Source organism: Oncorhynchus clarkii, chromosome 22 (assembly GCF_045791955.1).
Source record: "Oncorhynchus clarkii lewisi isolate Uvic-CL-2024 chromosome 22, UVic_Ocla_1.0, whole genome shotgun sequence".
NCBI lineage: Eukaryota > Metazoa > Chordata > Actinopteri > Salmoniformes > Salmonidae > Oncorhynchus > Oncorhynchus clarkii.
The window spans coordinates 37,719,536-37,737,818 of record NC_092168.1 but is presented as its reverse complement, the minus strand read 5'-3'; the positions used below and the strand labels follow the sequence as shown (position 1 = coordinate 37,737,818).

The 18,283-nt window shown below is 44.3% G+C and overlaps 1 protein-coding gene across 2 annotated transcripts in view; it reads left to right on the top strand.

Moving 5' to 3' along the window:
* Positions 1-18,283, top strand: part of LOC139380855 (integrin beta-5-like) — an 87,073-nt gene that overhangs the window by 62,922 nt on the left and 5,868 nt on the right. For both annotated transcript variants that reach the window (XM_071123986.1, XM_071123987.1), the window contains exons 11-13: positions 7,076-7,298; positions 13,362-13,462; positions 16,436-16,555. In XM_071123986.1, coding sequence (XP_070980087.1) covers positions 7,076-7,298; positions 13,362-13,462; positions 16,436-16,555 — 444 coding nt within the window. The remainder of the gene's footprint in view (positions 1-7,075; positions 7,299-13,361; positions 13,463-16,435; positions 16,556-18,283) is intronic.

Sequence of the window (18,283 nt, the reverse complement as noted above, 5' to 3'; positions counted from 1 at the left end):
ACCTATGAAATCATGATTTGTCTAAATGATCAGTGACAGAAAAAACGTTGTACCAAACAAAGTTCCTTGTTAGTGGTCACATCCCAGTCTGTTGACAAACACTACCATACCATTTATGTTACATGTCTATCAACAACATAATATACAGTACCAGTCAAAAGTTTGGATGCACCTACTCATTCAAGGATTTTTCTTTATTTGTACTATGTTCTACAGTGTAGAATAATAGTGAAGGATTCAAAACTATAACCAAAAAAGTGTTAAACAAAAAATATATATTTATATTTTATATTCTTCAAAGTAGCCACCCTTTTCCTTGATGACAGCTTTGCACACTCTTGGCATTCTCTCAACAATCTTCACCTGGAATGCTTTTCCAAAAGTCTTCAGTTCCCACATATGCTGAGAACCTGATGGCTGCATTTTCTTCACTCTGCAGTCCAACTCATCCCAAACCATCTCAGTTGGGTTGAGGTCGGGTGATTGTGGAGGCCAGGTCATCTGATGCAGCACTCCATCACTCTCCTTGGTCAAATAGCCCTTACACATTCTGGAGGTGTGTTGGGTCATTGTCCTGTTGAAAAACTAATGATAGGGGCCTCCCGGGTGGCGCAGTGGTTAAGGGCGCTGTACTGCAGCGCCAGCTGTGCCATCAGAGTGGGTTCGCGCCCAGGCTCTGTCGTAACCGGCCGCGACCGGGAGGTCCATGGAGCGACGCACAATTGGCCTAGCGTTGCCCGGGTTAGGGAGGGCTTGGTCGGTAGGGGTGTCCTTGTCTCATCGCGCACCAGCGACTCCTGTGGCGGGCTGGGCGCAGTGTGCGCTAACCAAGGTGTTTTCTCCGGCGCATTGGTGCGGCTGGCTTCCGGGTTGGATGCGTGCTGTGTTAAGAAGCAGTGCGGCTTGGTTGGGTTGTGTATCGGTGGACGCATGACTTTCAACCTTCATCTCTCCCGAGCCCGTACGGGAGTTGTAGCGATGAGACAAGATAGTAGCTACTACAACGAAATTGGGGAGAAAAAGGGGTAAAATTCAAAAAATAAAAATAAAATAAAACTAAAACTAATGTAGTAATCTAGTAGAACCACTAAGCGCAAACCAGATGGGATAGCGTATAGTTGCAGAATGCTGTGGTAGCCATGTTGGTAAAGTGTGCCTTGAATTCTAAATAAATCACAGACAGTTTCAACAGCAAAGTACCATCACACCAAATTTGGACTCATCAGACCAAAGGGCAGATTTCTACCCGTCTGCTTGTGTTTCTTGGCCCAAGCAAGTCTCTTCTTATTATTGGTTTCCTTTAGTAGTGGTTTGTTTGCAGCATTTCGGCCATGAAGGTCCGATTCACACAGTCTCCTCTGAACAGTTGATGTTGAGATGTGTCTGTTACTTGAACTCTGTAAAGCATTTATTTGGGCTGCAATTTCTGAGGCTGGTAACTCTAATGAACTTATCCTCTGCAGCAGAGTTAACGCCAGGTCTTCCTTTCCTGTGGAGGTCTTCATGAGAGCCAGTTTCATCATAGTACTTGATGGTTTTTGCGACTGCACTTGAAGAAACTTTCAAAGTTTTTCGGGTTGACTGAACTTCATGTCTTAAAGTAATGGTGGACTGTCATTTATCTTTGCGTATTTGAACTGTTCTTGCCATTTGGTAAAATACTTGGTCTTCTGTCAAATGGGGCTATATTCTGTATACCACCCCTACCTTGTTTCAGCACAACTGATTGGCTTAAACGCATTAAGAATAAAAATTCCACAAATTAACTTTTAACAAGGCACACCTGTTAATTGAAATGCATTCCAGGTGACTACCTCATGAAGCTGGTCGGGAGAATGCCTTGTTGACAGCTTTGTACACTTTTGGCAAAGGGTGGCTACTTTGAAGAATCTCAAAAATAAAATATACTTTGATTAGTGTAACACCTTTTTTGCTTACTACATTATTCCATATGTGTTATTTCATAGTGTTGATGTCTTCACTATTATTCTACAATGTAGAAAATAGTAAAAAATAAAGGAACTGGTACTGTACCTACAGTACCCAAGTGAATGCAGACATTGTGAGGTAGATGATTAATGTTCCTCTCTATCTACATTCTGTAGCTATCTGGTCCTATGATGTAAATGGTGACAAAGGGACAAGAGTTAGTCGGGCTCTGTGAGCATGAGTCAACTACTGCTGATCTTACAAAGGAAGTCCTCAAACGGTATTAAAGATCCTGATGCTATCAGATGAAGTACTTGACATCCCTGACTGGGGCATTAAATACAGGATTGCACAGCACTAAACCAGCTCTACTGATCCTCATCTAGATGTTCTGGGAACCACACACACACATTTAATAATGAGCAGCAGAGCAGAGAGCGATGGAAGAAACAGCTGTGATGGCAACATGTCAGGACTTGCCTCTTACCGTAGAAGCCGTAACATTGAGTCAGCAGTGTGCCAGGTAGACAGTCAAGTGAGCATTACCTCCAAGATTAATCTATTGTAATCTGTCTGTGTCCTAAATGGTACACTATTCCCTTTAAAGTGCACTACGTTTCTACCATAGACCTGGGTCCAGGTCAAAAATAGTGCACTATAAAGGGAGATTCAGTCTCTACCTATGAACTTTCCAGAGGTGCAGTGCTCTCTCCTAAGGACATGTTCCCAGGCCTCAAGCCACCAGATTCAGGAGGCACCCATACCTCATGGTTGTGCACACACACAGTTTTGTATTGCTATCCTTGTGGGAACCAAATAATTGATTCCCATCTAAAAATCCTATTTTCCCTAAATCTAAATCTAACCCTTAACCTAACCATAACCCTAATCAACCGTAAGCCTAAACTTAACCCCTAACCCTAAAACTATACCTAACCCTAACTCCAAACCAAACTTTAACCTCTAACCCTAACCTTAATACTAACTGTAACCATAACCCTAAACCTAACCCCTGAGCCCAAAATAGCATTTTTTTCACTTGGGACCGAGATAATGTTCCATGTTTTACTATCCTTGTGAGGACTTCTAGTACCCACAAGGATAGTAAAACACAAACACACACACACACATCATGGTTGTGCTTCTGGCCACCACCAGTGACCAACAGTCATTGAGCGTGGCGACGTGACCATAAACCACAAGAACAATTTAATCAGACCAGACTCAACTTTTCCACCTCTGAAAATATGGTCCTTATTAACAACAGTACATGCCCTTTACACAGGCCCTGGTGTAAATGTCTTAAGTTACTACTCACCAGTTTGGGGAAAGGATGAATAAAGAAAAGCAAATTCCACTTACTAGAAACTTCTTACACACATCATACAGTGCCTTCAGAAAGTATTCTGCCTTCTTGACTTTTTCCACATTGTTGCATACCAGCCTGAATTTAAAATGGACTAAATTGAGATTCTGCGTCACTGGTTTACACACAATACCCCATCATTTCAAAGTGGAATTGTGTTGTTTTTTTATATTACAAATTCATTAAAAATGTAAAGCTGAAATGTCTTGAGTCAATAAGTATTCAACCCTTGTTATGGCAAACCTAAATACGTGCAGGAGTTAACATGTCCTTAACAAGTGACTTAAGTTGCATTCGCTCTGTGTGCAATAATAGTGTTTTACATGATTTTTAAATGACTACCTGATCTCCTTATCTCTGCAGCCCACACAATTATCTGTAAAATCCCACAGTTGAGTAGTGATTTTCAAAAACATATTCAACCACAAAGACCAGGGAGGTTTTCCAATGCCTCGCAAAGAAGGTTACCTATTGGTAAATGGGTAAACAATCAACTATGCAGACATTGAATATCCCTTTGAGCATGGTTAAATGATTAATTACACATTTGATGGTGTATCAATACACCCAGTCACTACAAAGATACAGGCGTCCTTTCTAACTCAGTTGCCGGAGAGTAATTAAACCAATCAGGGATTTCACCATGAAGCCAATGGTAACTTTAAAACAGTTACAGAGTTTATTGGCTGTGATAGGAGAAAACTGCGGATGGATCAACAACATTGTAGTTACTCCGCAATACTAACCTAATTGACAGAGTGAAAAAAAGGAAGCCTATACAGAATAAAAACATTTCTAAACATTCGGCCTGTTTGCAACAAGGCACTAAGGTAATACTGTAAAAAAATGTTGCAAAGCAATTCACTTTTTGTCCTGAATACAAAGTGTAATGTTTGGGGCAAATCCAATACAACACCCTACTGAGTAATTTTGAAGCATAGTTATTGCTTGTAATCATTAAGAACTGGGGAGTTTTTCAGGATAAAAAAACAAACAAAATGGAGCTAAGCACAGGTAAAATCCTAGAGGAAAGCCTGGTTGTCTGCTGTCCACCAGATATTGGGAGATGAATTCACCTTTCAGCAGGACAATAACCTAAAACAAAAGGCCACATCTACACTGGAGTTGCTTACCAAGAAGTCAGTGAATGTTCCCGAGTGGCTGAGTTACAGTTTTGACTTAAATCTACTTGAAAATCTGTGACAAGACCTGAATATGGTTGTCTAACAATGATCAACAACCAATTTGACAGAGCTTGAAGAAATTTGAGAAGAATAATAGGCAAATTTTGCACAGTGCAATTGTGGAAATCTCTTGAAGACTTACCCAGAAAGACTCACAGCTGTAACCGCTGCCAAAGGTGTGTTTCATTTTCAATACATTTGCTACAATTTCTAAAAACATGTTTTCACCTTGTCATTATGGGGTATTGTGTGGAGTTGGGTAAGAAAAAAAATGATTTAATCAATTTTGAATTCAGGCTGTAACACAGTAAAATATGGAATAAGTCAAGGGGTATGAATACTTTCTGAACACACTGTATATGTTTCTGATCAAATTGAAAGGGCTTTGCCGACTGTCCTCTTTCATTTTGAAAAGCGTATTTTAGGCTTTGTCTTTTTATTGCTTTTAGGCACCATCTTTCCGAGGGGCACTTCAACCTGGAACTCATTACCCATGATTGAGATGTATGTCCTTAAAACAAAGTATCCTACTCCAATAGACAGCACAAATTAAATTAGTTAGGCGACCTACATTCTCTAGGCCCTGTCTGTCAGTCTGCATACATCTCTACCAACCCACAACAGAATGGAATCCTTCTATAGATTCTAGAACAACTTGAACAAAATAACCCTAATAGGTGTTCTATAGATGAGGCAGCACTCTGTGTGCTAGCAGTGCAGCACTGTTGTTGTGCTGTAATGTTCAGACTGGTTAGTTTGCCCCCTGTTGTCCCGTCTGTGAAGTTTATTATAAGTCAAATGAAGTAAGGCTCTTCTAATACCTAATCTCAGTGGAATTATCCTGCTATTAGAGGAGAGGGAGGCAACAACACATGGATTGCATTAGGAGAGCTTTCTTGGAAGATCAGACCAGACTTGGCTTTTTCTCTGTTAGAAAGGGCCTGAGAAAGCTCTGTCTCACGCAATTGAGGCCTAAGTCCAAGTGTCCCCTTACTTCCCAGGTCTAAATAGATGAGTATTGCAGGTGGAGATTCTAAAGAACCTTAGAGGTCACTCTGTTCCATACAGAAGACATCCTGCTTTTTACTAGAGCTCACAGGGTTGAGGCCTGTAGGAACAGATCCTGGAGCAGGTCAGTTCAACCTCCTGTACTCTTCTACAGCAGTAGACTCCCACCTCAGACAGTAACCTCCAGCTACCAGCTGTGGTGTGGTGGGGCTCAGTTAAACAGCAGTGCTGTTACACTTCCAGGTCAGACTAACCACTCTGGCTAGTGCCTCTGTCCCAAACAGGGCCTTTTTTTAAAAAGTTGCTTTATTTCAGATTTGCCAAGTTGATTGTTTTTTTTATTTTTTTTTATTGCAAGGCCTTTGGTCATCAGATGTAGACTAATTGTGTAACATTGAGGCTTGCCATCTCTTTGCTTCTGTGCTGGTCGTCTTTTGCTTTTTTCAACTGCCTAATATGAATGCTCTCGTTGTGGGGCCTTGTGGGAACAACTGGCTTAAAGTCAGCGTGGAAGCACAGCAGTTAAGACTTAATTACAGCTGTTCTTGTCTGAAGAACCCAGCCTTCCCATCTCACACACACACACTGACACAGGGCCCGCTACTAAAACAAGTCAGTGTTTGAACAGGGATTATTTCCACTGTGACATCACACCCTTGGGCTGCCTCTGGGTTGACCTCCATAGCTTCCGATGTAGATAAGGTTTGTTCCATTAAAGTCCCAATGCAGCCATTTTTAAATCAATATCAAATCATTTCTGGGTAACAATTAAGTACCTTACTGTGATAGAGTTCCATTAAAATTGGCAAAAAATAGCTTTATAGCAAGAATAGCTTTATAGAAAGAATTTTGCTAGGACTGTCTGGGAGTGGTCTGAGTGGGGAGGGGAAAACTGAAAACTAGCTGTTATTGGCAGAGAGGTTTGAAACTCTCTTTTTTTTATTGGTCTTTTAACCCATTTGTCACCATGGAAAGCCGAAACTCCCGCTCATGCAAACCTGCTGATTAGAAGGTCCTATGTAGATTGTATTTTCAACCAGCAACTACAATGTCAGGAAATAACACTGATCAAATGTTTTCACACTTTTACAGTGTTAGTTTCATCAGCTGTTGTACAATATGATTTAAAACGGGGGAAATACATTTGGACTCCACCGGGCCTTTTAAAGACTGTTAGTGGTTCATGGCTTGTTGCCGGCATTAGATGCCCAAGCTCTCCCCCGACTGAAATAACTGTGATCTAGTCTAGTTGTTCATCACTGGAGACACATTTCTGGCCAGTAAACAGCTTTTCACAGATTTTGTGATCAATAATGAATGATGAAGTGTGTGATTGGCTGTATTGTCTATAAATGCGTTGTTAATGTTTGGAAATCATTCCTTGCTAGATAATGGCCTGTTGTGGGAATTTGAACGTGGATGTGTATTTTTTTCAAATCACTTTGTCTCAGAAATGATTTTATCTGTGTTTTTTTTGTTTTCTTGTGTAAAGCTAATTGGTGCTAACATATTGACTTATTTTTATACCATTTGAAACTCTGTTTGAAGAACTGTCCTCACAAGCTCCCTCATCTATCCTCTTCCTCAGGTCACGGAGAGTGCCACTGTGGAGAGTGTAAGTGCCATGCGGGCTATATCGGGGACAACTGTAACTGTTCCACTGACACCTCATCCTGTGTGTCTGATGACGGGCAGATCTGCAGCGGGCGGGGCAGCTGTGCCTGTGGGCGCTGCCAGTGCACTGAACCAGGGGCCTTCGGGGACACCTGCGAAAAATGCCCCACCTGCCCTGATGCCTGTGGCACCAAGAGGTATGGGACAGGGAGGAGAGAGGGAAGGGAGAGAGGCAGAGGAGAGGGGGAGAGAGGGAAGGGAGAGAAGGGGAGGGGCAGAGAGATGGAGGGAGAGATACGAGGCAAGAAGAGGGAAGGAGAGAGAGAAAGGGAGGGAGAGATACGGGGCAAAAAGAGGGAAGGAGAGAGAGAGAGAGGGAGGGAGAGGGGCAAGAAGAGGGAAGGAGAGATAGGGAGGGAGAGATACGAGGCAAGAAGAGGGAAGGAGAGAGAGAAAGGGAGGGAGAGATACGAGGCAAGAAGAGGGAAGGAGAGAGAGAAAGGGAGGGAGAGATACGAGGCAAGAAGAGGGAAGGAGAGAGAGAAAGGGAGGGAGAGATACGGGGCAAGAAGAGGGGGAAGGAAAGAGAGGGGAGGGATCGATATGGGGCAAGAAGAGAGAAGGAGAGAGGGGGATATGGGGCAAGAAGAGAGAGAGGAGGAGGGAGAGATAAGGGGCAAAAAGAGAGAGAAGGAGAAAGAGAGAGGGAGGGAGAGAGATATGCGGCAAGAAGAGAGAGAGGGAGGGAGAGAGAGATATGGGGAAAGAAGAGAGCGGAGGAGGGAGAGATATGGGGCAAAAAGAGGGAGAGAGAGCGAGGGAGGGAGAGAGAGATATGGGGCAAGAAGAGAGAGAGGGAGGGAGAGATATGGGGCAAGAATAAAGGGAGAAAGGGAGAGCAGGGTCAGCCATGCCTTAAGTGTCCAGGGGTTTCTAATGTGCACCTGATGATGATATTTGACCCATCATGATAGGACCCATATCATCGATGACCATGCATTAAGATACAAATAGGATTTAAGATGGATATAACTCACACTAGATTAGTTCTAAATTAGTTCTGTAAGACAAGACACATAAGAAATATGTTATGATCCCTTTCCATTGGTAACCCCCAAAGAAACTAACGGTTCTGACCCAAACTCCTCCTGTATCAGGCTCCGTGTGTATAAGCAGGTTATCCCGGGGATGATGGCTCCGACAGACACGGTCGCCCTGTTTCTAGCTCCTAGCCAACTTAGCATTTATTTTTTGTTCAGTGTGTGGCAAACGGCAGGGAGAGGTGAGGGGAGTGGTTATTGAGGGGAGATATCTTGTAGCCTGCTGGCTCAACCCCAAGCCTTATATGGACTTCCTGCCCCAACGAGGCGAGGCTCTGGATCATTAAGCCAGGGAGTGCTTGGAGATAAAAGAGGAAGCGGCCTGCACAAAGAGGCAGAGAATGGAGAGAAAAACGTGCATTATGAAGAGTGTGATTACCCGTTGTGACCTGGACTGTCTGATTACCCACCTTGTGTACCGGATTGGCTGAGGACCCGAGTTTTAGGATTACCCCTGGAGAATGGAACGGTCAACGGGAACAGCTTGTGGACTGTGAGGTAATTGGTGAATTCCCCCTTCTTCCCCAGTATACAAAAATCCCTAATAAACTCTCATTTGCATTCTAGTTGTGCTACTGGTGCATGTTTGTTATTGTACATGGCGACGTGGAAACCCCACACACTTGAGCCTGCTACAAGTGTTATTTCTTACATTATTCGCTCAGAACCTTTCTTGTATTATCTACTGCCAGAAATAACTTTTGGATATTAGATCGGCAGTCACTCACCAGAAATTCGACTTCCCTGACCTGGATCCTTTATTTGAACATCCAGAGGCAACTCTGTTCATCCCGGGAGTGGCACCATGCCGAAGAAGAGGTAGAAGGAGTGAGGCCCTAGTTAGACTCAGAAGGAGTGCATACCATCCACCGTTTCCGAGTATATTACTTGCTAACATTCAGTCCTTGGACAATAAAGTAGACAAGCTCAGGGCAAGGATCTCCTTCCAGAGAGACATCAGGAACTGTAATCATGGCTTTCTCTGGATACATTGCCCCCATCAATTCAGCCACCGGATTTCTCCGTCCATTGCGCGGACAGGAAGAAAAAACTCTGGGAAAAATAAAGCGGAGGGTTTGTTTCATGATTAACAACTCATGGTGTGATTGTGGTAATGTACAGGAACTCAAGTCCATTTGTTCTTCCGATCTGGAATATCTCACCATCAAAAGCAGACCGCATTACCACCCAAGATAATTTTCTTCACTTCAGTCATCGTCACCGCCGTGCGTATATTTCCCCAAAGCAGACACCGCTACGGCTCTCAAGGAACTAAACTGGACTATGTGCAAACTGGAAACTACATATCCTGAGGCCGCATTTATTGAAGCTGGGGACTTAACTTTTTCGGGTTTGTGCTACTATTTATGTGACACTGGAAAGTCCAGGGAGAATAAGAGCACCTCCTCCCAGCTGCCCACTGCATTGAGGCTAGGAAACACTGTCACCACCGATAAATCCATGATAATTGAGAATTTCAATAAGCATTTTTATACGGCTGGCCGTGCTTTCCACCTGGCTACCCCTACCCCGGTCAACAGCCCTTCACCTCCCACAGCAACTTGCCCAAGCCTCCGTTTCTCCTTCACCCAAATCCAGATAGCTAATGTTCTGAAAGAGCTGCAAAATCTGGACCCCTACAAATTAGCCGGGCTAGACAATCTGGATCCTGTCTTTCTAAAATTATCCGCCGAAATTGTTGCAGCCCCTATTACTAGCCTGTTCACCTTCTCTTTCGTATCGTCTGAGATCCCCAAAGATTGGAAAGCTGCCGCGGTCATCCCCCTCTTCGAAAGCCAAGTTAACAAACAGATCACCGACCATTTCGAATCCCACCGTACCTTCTCTGCTATGCAATCTGAGCTGATCATTGGTGCACCTCAGCCACGCTCAAGGTCCTAAACAATATCATAACTGCCATCGAAAAGAAACCATACTGTGCAGCTGTATTCATCGACATGGCCAAGGCTTTCGACTCTGTCAATCACAACATTCTTATCGGCAGACTCAACAGCCTTGGTTTCTCAAATGACTGCCTCGCCTGGTTCACCAACTACTTCTCAGACAGAGGTCAGTGTGTGAAATTGGAGGGCCTGTTGTCCGGACCTCTGGCAGTCTCTATGGGGTGCCACAGGGTTCAATTCTCGGGCCGACTCTTTTCTCTCTATACATCTGTGTTAACTAACCTCCAGACAAGCTTCAATGCCATACAACTATCCTTCAATGGCCTCCAACTGCTCTTAAATGCAAGTAAAACTAAATGCGTGCTCTTCAACCAATCGCTGCACCTGCCCGCCCATCCAGCATCACTACTCTGGACGGCTCTGACTTAGAATATGTGGACAACTACAAATACCTAGGTGTCTGGTTAGACTGTAAACTCTCATTCCAGACTCACATTAAGCATCTCCAATCCAAAATTAAATCTAGAATCGGCTTCCAATTTTGCAACAAAGCATCCTTCACTCATGCTGCCAAACATACCCTCATAAAACTGACTACTCTGCCGATCCTTGACTTCGACGATGTCATTTACAAAATAGACTGAGTAGGAGGCTATCTACACTCTGTGTAGTCTATCACAGTGCCATCTGTTTTGTCACCAAAGCCCCATATACTACCCACCACTACGACCTGTATGCTCTCGTTAGCGGGCCCTCGCTTCATATTCGTCGCCAAACCCACTGGCTCCAGGTCATCTATAAGTCTTTGATATGCAAAGCCCCGTCTTATCTCAGCTCACTGGTCACCATAGCAGCACCCACCCGTAGCACGGGCTTCAGCAGGTGTATTTTACTGCTCACCCCCAGAATGTTGTTCATTGACAACAGCTCAGCCTTCAACACCATGTGCCCTCCAAACTCATTACTAAGCTCAGGGCCCTGGGTCTGAACCCCTCCCTGTGCAACTGGGTCATGGACTTCCTGACAAGCAGAAACCAAGTGGTGAAGGTACTCAACACGGGGCCCCACAAGGGTGCGTGCTCAGTCCCCTCCTGTACTCCCTGTTCACCCATAACTGATTGGCCAAACACGTCTACAACTCAATTATCAAGTTTGCAGATGTCACAACGATGAGACAGCTTACAGGGAGGAGGTGCACACAGCAGAGAGTGCACATCCACATCGACGGGCCGCAGTGGAGGGGGTTAAAGCTTCAAGTTCCTCTGCGTATACACCATTGACAACCTGAAATGGTCCCTTTACACAGACAGTGTGGTGAAGAAGGCTCAACAGCGCCTCTTCAACCTCAGGAGACTGAAGAAGTACGGCTTGGCCCTTAAGACCCTCACAAACGTCTACAGATGCACCATGGAGAGCATCTTGTCAGGCTGTAGCACCGCCTGGTATGGCAACTGCACCGCCGGCAACCTCAGGGTTCTCCAAAGGGTGGTGCGGTTAGCCCGATGCATCACCAGGGGCACGCTACCATCTAGACGGTGTACAGGTTCTTCAAAGCTTGGACCGAGAGACTGAGAAAAAACTTATATCTCCAGGCCATCAGACTGTTAAACAGTCACCACTAGCCAGCCTCCGCCCAGTACCCTGCCCTGAACCTTAGTCACTGTTCTAGCCGGCTACCACCCGGTACTCTACCCAGAACCTTAGAGACTGCTGCCCTATGTACAGCGTCATTGAACACTGGGGTGGCAGGTAGCCTAGTGGTAGAACTGACAAGGTTCGGGGATTCTGCCCCTGATTGTCATTCTGCCCCTGAACAAGGCAGTTGTTCCTAGGCCGTCATTGAAAATAAGAATTTGTTCTTAACTGACCTGCCTAGTTAAATAAAGGTTAAATAAAAAATGTTTACATACTGTTTTTCCCACTGTATATGTATATACAGTATTCTAGTCATGGCTCTACCTATATAACTGCTGTGCTCTACACATCTTTTATATATACTGTCCATGCTGTCTTTGCACACCATTTTATATATTTGTATATGTATGTGTGTATGTATGTATGTATGTGTATATAATATATATACAGTTGAAGTCGGAAATTTACATACACCTTAGCAAAATACATTTAAACTCACAATTCCTGACATTTAATCCTGGTAAAAATTCCCTGTCTTAGGTCAGTTAGGATACGTTGCTCAATTGGTATCAAGAGACCTAATGTGTGCCAGGAAATCATTCCCGCGACCTGCCTGTACCGTTGACACCAGTCAGAATGGGGCCATGGACTCAAATCAAATTGTATTTGTCCATGCTCCAAATACAACAGGCTTACTTACAAGCCCTTAACTCGTACTGCTTACGCAAAATCCTGACTCTGCCTTCAGCCCATCTGTGACAAGGACCAACGAGTTGTGCCTTCCAAGATGCCTTTCTGCACACCACTGTTGTACTGCGTCGTTATTTACCTGTTTGTGGCCCGCCTGGTAGCTTGCACTATCCTTGCCATCCTTGCCTGTTTTCACCCACAGGACTGCCGCTGACTGAATATTGTTTTGTTTGTCGCACCATTCTGGGTTAATCGTAGACACTGTCATGTGTGAAAATCCCAGGAGGCCGGCAGTTTCTGAGATACTGGAACAGGCGCGTCTGGCACCAACGATCATACCATGCTCAAAGTCACTTAGGTCCCTTATGTTGCCCATTCTTACGTTCAATCAAACAGTAACTGGATGCCTGTCTGCCTGCGTTATATAGCAAGCAACGGCAACGTGACTCACTGTCTGTAGAAGTGTACCTAATAAATTGGCCACTGTGTATATTTTTATACCAGTTTCTGACATTTCTCATTATGATATTTCTATTTTTTTTTGGGGGGGGGGGGTTTATGTGTGTATTGTTTAGTATTTTGTTGCTAGGTATTACTGCACTGTTGGAGCTAGAAACACAAGCATTTCGCTGCACCTGTGTACGCAACCAATAAACTTTGATTTGAATTTGTTGCTATCAGTCAGGCAGGAGTCAGGACTGTGGAACCCTCACAACATGCTCCTATCGTCACACATGGATCGTATTTGAGAGAGGTAAAAGGTGACCTTTTAGTGTGTGACCATTGACCCTAACCTGACCTTAACCTCAAGTCCTGTTCACACACAGTCTGTTCACCTCTGTGCTCCTATGAACACGACACGTGTATGATGTATGTCATTATGCCACGCTTACAGTCTCTCTCTATCCATCCCTCCCTCTCTCCGCTCCAGGGAATGCATCGAATGCCGGCTTTTCAGCTCTGGAAGACTGTCCGACAACCAGACCTGCCAGCGGCTATGCAAGGATGAGATCATCACTGTGGAAACGCTTAGTGAGTAAACAACACACTGACTGTGGTTCCTTTCTTTAACATCAGCTGGCCTGCAGACACACATAGAGAGGTGTATCAACATCTGTGGTTAGCGTCTGCAACACTTTCAGTTGTGTCGATGCAATACATACTGTACTTCTTCCCTTGTCCTTGTTTATTAGCTGTCCCCTACTCTTACTGGGCACAGCCTCGCCAAAACATGCCATACATACAACTGATACAGCTGTTTTAGATAATGTGACATGACCCAGTTGCTCTGACAGGGTAGCTTCAGACCAAAGTAAAGCACACTCATGAACACACACAGTGTCTGGCCATCTCTGTGCTAATACAGCCCCCACGTCACATGTATTTAATTATGAAAATAAATATACCCTCTGCAGTCCAGAGTGGGCGTCTGTTTATGTTAATATCTGGCGAGTGTCAGTCTGGGTCTGTAGTGGCAGAGCAGACAGATATCTTATGTTCTGTCCTCCTGATAGCAGCTTATAATAACAGCCGGGCTGCGCCATGCAGCCACAGCCTTCATTTTGTCCAAAGACACGCAGTCCCATTTCAAATATGACGCCCTAAAGGCGTCCGAATACATAGGTTTGGTTTGCTGCTAGCAGAACTCGGCTAGGCGCCACGAACGTCTGTGCTTGCATATTCCCTATAGGTCTTTGCTTGAAAAACTAGAAAAAAGTGGCAAAATATTACTGTTTGTCCCTTTTGAGCCACCCTTAGCAACAACGTGCCCAGTAACACTTCTTCATAATAGTCAGAATTAATCTAAGATAAATCAAGAAATCTGTCATTCATTTTGACCTTTTTGCAGGGGTCTTAATCGAGCAATTGTACATCTAAGATGTTTGGTGCACTACTTCTCCAGATAAAAAATGTAGGGTGGCTTCCATCTTTCTTAAATGGAAGAAGTTTGGAACCACCAAGAGTCTTCCTAGAGCCGGCCTCCTGGCCAAACTGGGGAGAAGGGCCTTGGTCAGGGAGGTGACCAAGAACATGATGGTCACTCTGACAGAGCTCCAAAGTTCCTCTGTGGAGATGGGAGAACCTTCCAGAAGGACAACCATCTCTGCAGCACTCTACCAATCAGGCCTTTATGGTAGAGTGGCCAGACTGAAGCCTCTCCTCAGTAAAGGCACATGACAGCCCACTTGGAGTTTGCCAAAAAGCACCTAAAGGACTCTCTGACCATGAGAAACAAGATTATCTGGACTGATGAAAGATTGAACTCTCTGGCCTGAATGCCAAACGACATGTCTGGAGGAAACCTCAGCACCATCTCTATACAGCGAAGCATGGTGGTGGCAGCATTATGTCTGGAGGAAACCCGGCACCATCTCTACGGTGAAGCATGGTGGTGGCAGCATCATGTCTGGAGGAAACCCGGCACCATCTCTACAGCGAAGCATGGTGGTGGCAGCATCATGTCTGGAGGAAACCCTGCACCATCTCTACAGCGAAGCATGGTAGTGGCAGCATCATGCTGTGGGAACGTTTTTCAGCGACAGGGACTGGGATACTAGTCAGGAATGGTGCAAAGTACAGAGAGATCCTTAAAGAAAACCTCCTCTCAGGACCTCAGACTGGGGCCAAGGTTCATCTTCCAACAGGACTACGACCCTAACCACACAGCCAAGACAACACAGAAGCGGCTTCAGGACAAGTCTCTGAATGTCCTTGAGTGGCCCAATCAGAGCCCGGACTTGAACCCGATTGAACATTTCTGGAAAGACCTGAAGATAGCTGTGCAGCTCCCCATCCAACCTGACAGAGCTTGAGAGGATCTGCAGAGAAGAATGGGAGAAATTCCCCAAATACAGGTGTGCCATGCTTGTTGCGTCATACCCAAGAAGACTTGAGGCTGTAATTGCTGCCAAAGGTGCTTCAACAAAGTACTGAGTAAAGGGTCTGAATACTTATGTAAATGTGATATAAGTTTTTTTTATGTATTTCTCCACCTGTTTTTGCTTTGTCATTATGGGGTATTGTGATGTCATTATGGGGTATTGTGTGTAGATTGATGAAGGGGGGGGGAAACAATTTAATACATTTTAGAATAAAGCTGTAACATAACAAAATGTGGAAAAATCAAGGGGTCTGAATACTTTCCGAATGCACTGTATGTGCAAACTGTTTAGACTGGGAAGCATGCCACAGGTTTAGAAGCACCCCTGCCTACCTCCTCCCTACCGCGCCCTCAAAACAAACATGTAACTCTACCTGCAACCATAAAGCTAAACTGTCATCGCGTGATGTCTTTTAAAAGCATGGCCCGTAAGTGGAACAGTCCCAGGGCTTTTGACCGTAAAAAAATAAGCTTTTCACTCCACCTCAGCATTGCAGGATATATTTAACTTGTGCCTAGGAATGTATTAATATGTTAATGTTAGTTGTCTGGGAATTATCATGATGGCATGCCTGGCGGAGAGTTGAAGGGATTGTTATTCAACTATTTTAAGGCCCTTCCCTCTGTGTCGCCCAGCTCCGCCCTCCCTGTTCCAGGGCTGCTCTGTTTTACTGCATTCTCTCTCTGCTATTCCAACCATCTGACTTCCCCTAATGGACTCCTCATGTACATTCCGGGAACTTATCTTTCGCCAAAAGCTAAGGGGAGAAGGAAGGGCTGGAGGTGGCGATGGGGTAAAGGCTGGAGGTAGTCTGGCTCCTCAAGGCAGTTAGAATATTTCAATAATAAAGAGTTTGCAAAAACAAGGACAAGAAAGCAAAGCAAATTTCTGTCCTTACCGTGGAGTGCAATCATTCACTATCCAAGAATGCTTTTCCAATAAAATAATACATGTTGATCTGTTTTTACACAGTGTTGTGCTGTTGGATCTCTCCCCATTCTCTTGTTTTCTTTCTTTTCTCTTTCTCTCCTCCCTCTCTCCCTGAAGCTGTACGTTTAGCCAGCTGTTTTATTGCTTGTGTCTCACCAGTGCCTCCCTCTCTCTCTTTTCTCCCCTCTCACAGAAACAGACGACCCCAACGCTGTCCTCTGCCTGTACAAGACGGAGAACGAATGTGTGATGAAGTTCACATACTCTGAACACGCCAACGGCATGTCAGTCCTCACAGCTCTCAAAGAGCCAGGTCAGTACTGGTCAAAGACTATCCTCTGCTTCACGAAACATGGACATAACCCATCAGCCAACTGCTTCTCCTCATACATTCATTTTCACAGAAATGGAGGAAGAAAACACAAACACAGAAGGCCATGTGTTGCTGATGTACGAAAATAGACCCTATCTGTTTATTATTATGAGTCTGTGCTGGGCCTCTTGTGCACATGCATTCTATTGGACCGTGTGGGGATGATATTAGATTTATATGTCATTGTGTAAACAAAGGCCTGTTTTTTAAGAGCTATTGTTTATATTAGTTTGTTTGTGACTTTCCTGTGTATATATCCCTTCCTGTCTTTGTATCCTGTCCATGCCTTTTTCTATGTTTCTGGTCTGTCTCTTGCCTATATCGGTCTATTTATATGTTCCTGTCTATATATATCTCTTTCTATATTTGTCCTGTCTATCTGTCTATTTCTATGTTCCTATCTACAGTGGGGAGAACAAGTATTTGATACACTGCCGATTTTGCAGGTTTTCTTACTTACAAAGCATGCAGAGGTCTGTAATTTTTATCATAGGTACACTTCAACTGTGAGAGACGGAATCTGAAACAGAAATCCAGAAAATCACATTGTATGATTTTTTAAAGTAATTAATTTGCATTTTATTGCACGACATACAGTGGGGCAAAAAAGTATTTAGTCAGCCACCAATTGTGCAAGTTCTCCCACTTAAAAAGATGAGAGAGGCCTATAATTTTCATCATAGGTACACTTCAACTATGACAGACAAAATGAGAGAAAAAAATCCAGAAAATCACATTGTAGGATTTTTAAAGAATTTATTTGCAAATTATGGTGGAAAATAAGTATTTGGTCACCTACAAACAAGCAAGATTTCTGGCTCTCACAGACCTGTAACTTCTTCTTTAAGAGGCTCCTCTGTCCTCCACTCGTTACCTGTATTAATGGCACCTGTTTGAACTTGTTATCAGTATAAAAGACACCTGTCCACAACCTCAAACAGTCACACTCCAAACTCCACTATGGCCAAGACCAAAGAGCTGTCAAAGGACACCAGAAACAAAATTGTAGACCTGCACCAGGCTGGGAAGACTGAATCTGCAATAGGTAAGCAGCTTGGTTTGAAGAAATCAACTGTGGAAGCAATTATTAGGAAATGGAAGACATACAAGACCACTGATAATCTCCCTTGATCTGGGGCTCCACGCAAGATCTCACCCCGTGGGGTCAAAATGATCACAAGAACGGTGAGCAAAAATCCCAGAACCACACGGGGGGACCTAGTGAATGACCTGCAGAGAGCTGGGACCAAAGTAACAAAGCCTACCATCAGTAACACACTACGCCGCCAGGGACTCAAATCCTGCAGTGCCAGACGTGTCCCCCTGCTTAAGCCAGTACATGTCCAGGCCCGTCTGAAGTTTGCCAGAGAGCATTTGGATGATCCAGAAGAAGATTGGGAGAATGTCATATGGTCAGATGAAACCAAAATATAACTTTTGGGTAAAAACTCAACTCGTCGTGTTTGGAGGACAAAGAATGCTGAGTTGCATCCAAAGAACACCATACCTACTGTGAAGCATGGGGGTGGAATCATCATGCTTTGGGGCTGTTTTTCTGCAAAGGGACCAGGACGACTGATCCGTGTAAAGGAAAGAATGAATGGGGCCATGTATCGTGAGATTTTGAGATTCCTTCCATCAGCAAGGGCATTGAAGATGAAACGTGGC